This window comes from Triticum dicoccoides, chromosome 7A (genome assembly GCF_002162155.2).
Source record: "Triticum dicoccoides isolate Atlit2015 ecotype Zavitan chromosome 7A, WEW_v2.0, whole genome shotgun sequence".
NCBI classification, from domain to species: Eukaryota; Viridiplantae; Streptophyta; class Magnoliopsida; order Poales; family Poaceae; genus Triticum; species Triticum dicoccoides.
Window position 1 is genome coordinate 15,895,794 of NC_041392.1, and position 8,154 is coordinate 15,903,947.

The 8,154-nt window shown below is 47.7% G+C and overlaps 1 protein-coding gene and 1 pseudogene across 1 annotated transcript; both read left to right on the forward strand.

Moving 5' to 3' along the window:
• The first annotated feature begins 3,618 nt into the window (after positions 1-3,618).
• On the forward strand, positions 3,619-5,040 carry LOC119332874 (annotated as a pseudogene).
• Positions 5,041-5,063: 23 nt separating this feature from the next.
• Positions 5,064-6,110, forward strand: LOC119332875 (G-type lectin S-receptor-like serine/threonine-protein kinase LECRK4). The gene is made up of 2 exons (XM_037605982.1): positions 5,064-5,313; positions 5,404-6,110. The coding sequence occupies exons 1-2, from the start codon at positions 5,064-5,066 to the stop codon at positions 6,108-6,110; spliced, it is 957 nt and encodes a 318-aa protein (XP_037461879.1).
• Positions 6,111-8,154: the final 2,044 nt, after the last annotated feature.

Sequence of the window (8,154 nt, forward strand, 5' to 3'; positions counted from 1 at the left end):
CCTAGCCCGCATGTAGAAAGATGACCGACATGCACACACTCTCTAGTACACCCGCTTCAATCTGCGCCTCGATGAGGCCGATGGACTGGATTTCTAGTGTGCCATTTGGCGCTTATTTCGCCCGCATCTTGACAATCCCTAAATGGATGGAGTTATTGTAGCTATTTCCATAGTGGAGGTTCTAAGAACGTAATAATGAATGTCGAACCCAAAAGAAGCTTAAGGTAGGATTCATATTCTCTTGAGTTCTATCTACCAATGATACAACACTACGTACACCAAACGTTTCTTTGCCTAGACCTTTCTAGTAAAAGATAGTTTGCAAGTTTCAAAGAAAGCAAGCGTGGAGTAACAACGGTAGGTGCTGCAAAATTGAACCTAGGTAAGGCTGTGGTACTAGATCACTATTCATGCATTACAATTTTACATGTGAGAGAGTCCTATGCTTACATGCTGAAAAAAAATCCATTTATCGCATATAGTTATGATTGAAACCCCTACCAAGCATCTGCAGCTACAAAAAAATTATTAAGGTAAAACCTAGCCATATCATTAAGATCTAAGGGTCCACTATATCCGATATGCAACAATTCAGAAACTCGATCTACGGTAATATCTATCACTCGGGTCATCCACCTTAAGCAAACTTATCACATATTGTCAGCATTTTGGGAACCAGGGTACCCAGACTTGCCTGCCCGCGGCCCACGGTGTGGCTCCATCGACAGCCTGGTGTGGCCCATCTTTGGCACCTTCGAGACAAGACCCTCTCAAGGGGCCAAGCCTCGCGAGGCGGACAACGCCGAGACCTCCGGAGGGAGCGGCCTCCTCAGACTGGCTCCCGAGGAGTGGAGATTTCTATGCAGGTGCCCACCTCATGAGGTTGAGGTGACGCAGAGCAGCAGGTTTCCTCTTTGGAGCTAAGGAGGCAAGCGCAGGCGCGGGTTCCCAAGAAATCAACCAAAGGTTTCCATTCCCATGCAACAAGACCAAGATCGCCAGGACGGATTTCATCGCCGAGCCCACCACGGCGTCACGACAGCTTTGTAGGCGAAGACCACCTTTCGTCAGCATAGGATGTATTTCTTTGTACCCCTTCAAAATTGGCCACTTTGGGATCCCTTCCCGCCTTCGCTTGAAGGAAGAGGACCAAGACCACTATAAATATAGGCTAGTCACTACTGTAGTGGGGACGATCCAATCCTCAGCTCACACCCACACAAGAACAGACCTCGTGAGGTTGTTCTTTCCCTCTACTAGTTCATCCTCAGTCCCTCGTGAGGCTAATCCACCCCAAAGCAGAAGTAGGGTTTTACACCGCAAGGTGGCCCGAACCTGGGTAAACCGCTGAGTCCATCTTCTTCCTTGTTCACCGAGCTAGGCCGCGGGGACGACGAGCAGGTCGGCTGGAGAGGTTGAGTTCTTCGCACACGCCCCAGAGTTCAAACCTTCCTTGGGTCTGCGGAGCCCTAAATCCGACACATATTGCAAACCCTAAAGTGTGATCCAACATACACACATGTTGATACCTAGGCATTAAAGAACAACCACATATCATAACATACAATTCCTATCAATCCTAATACATCATCAATCACCATGGGACAAAAGGATATACTCAGACATAATAAGAGTGCAAGACATAATCGGTAAATAATTATCACAACAAGCACCCTGTTTAAGTAGGGGTGTTGGAGAGTGCATGACTATATGTAGAGAGGAAAAGGCGATGGAGATGGTGGTGAAGTCGGTGGAGACGAAGGAGATGACGGCGGTGATCACAGTTCCCCCAACAACACTCTAGCGACACCCGGAGAGATGGGGAGACCCCCTCCTTTTTCTCCTTTCTTGCCCACCTCCTTGCTGGGGGAAGGTTTTCCACCTCTGTTTCATGGTGTTCATGTCCCCCAGAGGGTGAGAGCCCCTTTTGAGATTGGAACTTTTTATGTCACCTTTCTATATTTCCTCAATGCTAAATATGTGTCCCATCACCGTTTTATCAACCACCGGAGTTTTGTAACCCCGAAAAGTCCGAAAAAAAATTGGAGGCTCGGAATATTCCACAGCAAGGTTGCGACCCATGGGCAGTCGGAACCGACCTTCACAGCCACCACACGGCCTGGGCAGGGGCGCGTGGACGTGGCGTGTGGGGGGCACCCTGTGCACCCCTCTTCAACCCATGGGCTCTTCTCGTGTAAAAGTTTCCATGTCTGGAGATTCCGAAATCACTGGAAAAAAGTAACTGGAATTTGGCACTTGATTAATATGTTAGTCCAATAGAAATATTCTGAAATTATGCCAAAACTATGTATAAAAATGATGCAAATATATCACAATAAGATGTGCTGCAATTTATTTTAACTTGTAATGATGTTGTACTTCAGTCGCTGAGATTCAAACACTCGTGACTGCAACTCATGGAAAAAGTGAAGGGGGGTTGTCTGCCAATTGCATGTCCACATTTTTTAATTGTTCATTATTATTTTTAATTTTAATTTTAAAAATCATTTTTTAAGAAAATATGTTAATTTTTTAAACTTGTCGCGGTCCCAATATGATTTTTTAAAGTCATTTTTTTGTTTACTAATTTTCTTATTTTTTACAGTGACCGCATTGTATTTTTTTAATATTTGAGATACTTTGTACCTTTTTGCAAAAGAGATACTTTGTACTTTTGGGATCATATCGCAACACAAAATATTCCCTGGACACATTTTTCCGTTCACCTTTTTAGTAGTAATTTTTATAATAGGTTTGATCATAACGCAAAAGGAAAAAAATGCCTCGGACATATTTTTCTATTGACTTTCTTAGTAGTCATCTTCTCGCCAATTAATAAAAAGCAGCCGAGGAGACGACAAGCGAACGAAACACATAGAGCAAAAGAAGGATGAACGAGAAGTTTTTTATTAACATAGTACAATCGAGGTCGCTCACATACACGAGCGTCCACTCACCCCTATGTACGCATGCAAGCACACTCTACCCTTATGAGTACATCCGAGGGACTGAGCCGGCATAGTATCTTGAGATTTTACAAAGTCACAGTAGTCGAAGGGAATGTCTCCTCCTACTGAACGAACATCGTCGGAAACCTGAAATAAATTCAAGAATAATGTAAGCACCAATGTCAAGTTTAGAATTTGAACCCTGGTGAGCTGGGGATACCATTGTCCTCCCAACCATCCAATCACAGGATGGTTTGCGACGAACGAGAAGCTGTGGAAGAAAAATAGGTCAGGCTTATTCGTATGCTGTCATTAGAGACTTTAAACGAAGTCTCCGTCGACTCAGCCTTAGAAGAAGAAGAAAAAACTCATTCTTGAATTTGTGTCACGGTCTTGAAGTATACTGCCAGTAGCATTTTTTAGTACAAATAATCGATATCGTCAAGTACATTTCTTTGTGAAGACTTTTTTTTTCTTTGTGAAGACTTCTTGGTCAGACTCGAGTCTTGAGTGGGGCGGGAACCAACGCAGCGTCCGTTGACGCCCACCCACCCACCCACCCAGCACGACGGTCATCTCACGCCCGGACCCAGCAACTTAATTACGATCGTACACGGCAGGCACTACGGCAACACACGCTACATGCCCGGCACGAAGCTGCGGTAACATCATGCCGCCGGCGGCGCTGCCCAGCTTTGCTCCCCTCCGCGTCGCCACCTCCATTGCCATGCTGCTGGTTCAGCAAGCTCGTCTGCTCCCAGTGGCCGTGGCGCGGACCAAACTGACCGCGGGAGACACCCTGACGGTGCCGGACTACATCACCAGCCCATCCGGCAGCTTCGCCTTCGGCTTCCGTGCCCACGACTCCGACCCGACCCAGTTCCTCCTCGCCACGTGGTTCCGGTTCGGTTCCATGCCGCCGCAGGCGCAGTCCGTGGTGTGGTTCGCGAAAGAGTCCGCCATGGGCACCACGCCTAACGCCACGGCACGGTCCGTCCTCAGCATCCCCGCCGACGGCCAGCTCAAGCTCACCGACGGCAGCATAGAGCTGTGGAGGGCCCCGACCCCCAGCATGAAGCTGGGTCCGTCCTCGTGCTAACAGACTCCGGCAACGTTCAGCTCCTCGGGGACGGCGACAACGTGCTCTGGGAGAGCTTTGGGTTCCCGACGGATACCCTCCTTCCGGGCCAATCTTTGGAGGGATTTCTCTTCTCCAAGCGCGCGGACACGGAGTTCACCACGGGTCGGTTCAGCTTGGCAGCCCAGAGCGACGGTAACGTCGTCCTCTGCATCGACCTCTTCACCGGTGACATATTGCAAAACGCCTACTGGGCCACAGCCACCAACGGCCCCTACGGCAACACGACCATCACCTTCGACGAGTATGGCCACCTAAGCTACACTCTCTATGACGGCAGCATCAACAACTTGATTTCGCCTCTCGCCACTGGCAGGAACTATTTCCGGTTCGCCAGGATGGACCCCGACGGCATCGTCCGTGCCTACGCCCGTCCTAAACATGGCGGCGTTGGCGGCCAGAACACGACTTGGACCGTGTTGGGCACGCTCCCCAGTGGCGGGGGCTGCAAGTTGAAGACGACGAGGATGCAAGGCATGTGCGGCCCTGGGTCGTACTGTGTGGAGACCAAAGAGCGGCTCAATTGCCTGTGCCCGAGTGGGTACACTTACATCGATGCAGAGCATACTGAGAGTGGCTGCACGCCGGGGTTCGAGCCACAGAGGTGCGGCGAGGAGAACATCTCTGACAAGTTCTCACTCGTGGAGCTGCCAAACACCATCTGGGAGCTCTCAATATACTACAAGAAGTTTCCATCGGTCTCAGAGGAGCAGTGCCACGACTACTGCCTCAATGATTGCTTTTGCGCGGCAGCGCTGATGATCAACGGATCCGACTGTGTCGAGTTGGGGGCACTCGTGTACGGGCGGCAGGGAAATGACGTCACAACGAAGGCGCTGATCAAGGTGAGGAAGGGGAATAATACTTCTTACATGGAGACACCGCCGTCAAAAACGACGACGATACTTGTAGGTCCATATAAGATCGTCACCATTTTCTTGGCCTTACTCTTAGTGATCTCCCTCGGTGGCAGCCTCATGGCATTGTATTACCTCACCAGGAACAGAGATAGCCAACGGTTGTTGAGCTCGAGCGTGAGATCGTTTAGTTGCAAGGAGCTTTACCAAGCCACCAATGGCTTCAAGAAACTGCTGGGCAAAGGGAGTTTTGGGGAGGTCTACAAAGGAATGATAAGATCGCCGCAGCCGCATCTCATTGTAGTGAAGAAGCTCATCGACTCGAATGAGTACAGTGAGCAGGAGTTCACCAATGAGGTGCAGTCGATCGGTCAGATCCACCACCGAAACTTGGTTCGTATGATCGGCTACTGCAAACAAGGTAAGCATCGGATGTTGGTTTTCGAGTTCATGCCCGGAGGGTCTCTCCGTGGCTTCCTCTTCAACCCTGAGAGGCGACCACCTTGGAGCTGGCGCGCTGAGGCCGCCCTCGCCATTGCTCGGGGACTTGAGTACCTCCACGACGGCTGCATTGCCCCTATCATCCACTGCGACATCAAGCCTGACAATATCCTTTTGGACGATTATGGAATCCCCAAGATCACCGACTTTGGGATCTCCAAATTGTTGGGGAGCCAGCAGGTGCACACCACAGTGACCCATGTTAGAGGTACCAGAGGGTACATCGCACCTGAGTGGCTCCGCGGCGATGCACGCGTTGACACCAAGGCAGATGTGTACAGTTTCGGTGTCGTCCTACTGGAGATGATTTGTTGTAGGAGGTGTCAGGAGCCGGTGACTCCTGTCATGCCAGAAGGGCAGGGCATGGAGATCGATGAAACGGTCACGTTGTTCGGTTGGGCGGCCCAACTGGTTGTCGCACGAAGGACAGAGCTAATGCTACATGGTGATGCAGATGTCAACACCGCCGAGGACATGGAGAGGGTGGAGCGGTTTACCCGTGTGGCGCTCTGGTGCATCGAGCCAAACCCGATGCTGCGGCCAACCATCCACCAGGTGGTGCAGATACTGGAGACCAATGATGGGGTGAAGGTTCAGGCACTACCCGACCCTCCAGACTGTTACATGGAATCCTCGCCTTTAATTACTCAGCTCAGGATGGAATGAGAACGCAATTCACATTTCTAGCTTGCAAATATTTATGCATGAAACTTTTTTTTTTACTTTTCAGAAAACACAATTTGTGTCCCAGTGACCCAGTCCAAAAAGAATTGAGCCCATAGAAAATAATGAAAATGGTTGTGCGACATGGGGACAGGATTGTGTTCCCTAGATGAATATATCTTATTTTACTACCTACCTTTATCAGCATGCAGTAGGTTGATCTAATAAATATATATATACACCACAATTAGTGGTTGATGATTCTGGCCATACTTTAACGACAGGAGTGGAAGGCACCTACACTATCTCAAAAATTAATTAGTGGTTGATGATTCTCGCCATACTTTATGGACAGGAGTGGAACTGGCACATACACTATCTCAAAAATTGATGCCAGAAGATCACAATATCGAATGTGGGTGTGGGTGGACCATGCTCCAGACCAATATCTTCGTCATCCTTGTTGAGCTCAGCGGCAAAGCCCTCGAACATATGATGCTAGCTCCTGATCTTTGCATGTCTCTAGGAGTTTTGTAGGATTCCCTTATGATTTCTTTCTACGGGATTTTTTTCTAGAGACAGAATGAGCCCCTGAAGGTTGGCGGCGCAAACTACATCATGGTTGTGGCCGCCTCACAACACATGCATACGACATACTCCCTCCGTTTCTAAATATAAGTTTTTGTAGACATTTCAAATGAACTACAACATACGGATGCATGTAGACATATTTTAAAGTGTAGATTTACTCATTTTGCTCCGTATGTAGTCACTTGTTGGAATCTCTAAAAAGACTTATATTTGGGAATGGAGGGAGTAAGACTGAACGATGATACCCAGCCCAATAAAGCCGCCTGTCAAACAAAGCATGATATATATCAATTCTTTTTGAGCCTTGACCGTAGAAATATATAGCAATTCACACACGCAATTAGTGGGGAGATAACGTTTTACCAAGTCATCATTCTGTAGGTCAGTCACCTTGTGGTCATAACAAGAATACCACCGATTGGGGAAAACACGATGGTGAAAACACAACAACATTGGTCCAATCAGGGAGACTCCTATCGCTCTCATTTGGTCGAGAAAATGGTTTATGGCCCCACGACAAGCACCAACTATTACATTTGTTTTGTTTTAGAAATTCTTAAATAACATTTATAGTGGAGATGACCCTAGATTTCTAAACTACTGATACATACTGTTATAAAAAACATCAGTACTTAGTTCAGGGAGGAAGGACAACCGTGTCAGCTTCATGTCAGGGTTTTCGAAAAAAAGGTACAACCTCTGAATCATGAGCCAGCTTTCTATCGTTCAAAGGAGTTTTTTTCCAGGGAAACAAGGTTGGTGTCGAGAGCAGCTTATCTGAGCCCAGGGTGATCTATACCCACATGTGAATAGTAAAAATAGCAAAGAAATGTGAATTTTTTTTTACATCTAACATGCTCGAGTTTACTAGGAGCTTGCAAAATTTTGAGCTCAATTGATATTTGAGGAGCTGCAGGAAAAAACAAGGTTCAAAGTTTCTTTAAGAGCCAATTTTTAAGATCACTTGACTTGAGTCCTAGGGTTATTGCGCTTGCCCAGAGAGGGAGGGGGTTGTGAGGAAGGCAAGAGGAAGCATAGATACATACCTCAAGGCAAGTGGAAGAAGCGACGCCGATGAGGCAGATAGCGGCAGGGGCAACAATATATGATCTGATGCCACCCCATCGTCTGATACTCCGTGCCACTTCTGTCCCCCCGCGCTTGATATAACTAGATGATACCCCGCGCGTTGCGGCGGGAATCTATGATAAAAATAAAGGGAAAGTAAAACACTATGTGCGGGAAAATGAAACATTATGTAAAAATACTGACATGCCTTATATCAGGGAGGGGCGTTTTGGCTCCTAGGAGAATCTGCTCCCTGATGAACATCAAAAAATGTAAACAAAATCAAAAAATACTGAATTTTTTTCTAGATGCTCGAGTTAGCATCGCAAGCATGCTTGAAAAAATTATGCGAAACAATGGAGCAGCAGTGCTTCGTGTGTGAAAAAAC

What these genes read in the sequence shown, in the direction of transcription:
- LOC119332875 (XM_037605982.1), top strand. Translation starts at nt 5,064, where the DNA reads ATGGCATTGTATTACCTCACCAGGAACAGAGATAGCCAACGGTTGTTG. An exon ending in CAATGAGGTGCAGTCGATCG is followed by an intron (nt 5,314 to 5,403) that starts GTCAGATCCACC and finishes TCATGCCCGGAG; the next exon opens with GGTCTCTCCGTGGCTTCCTC.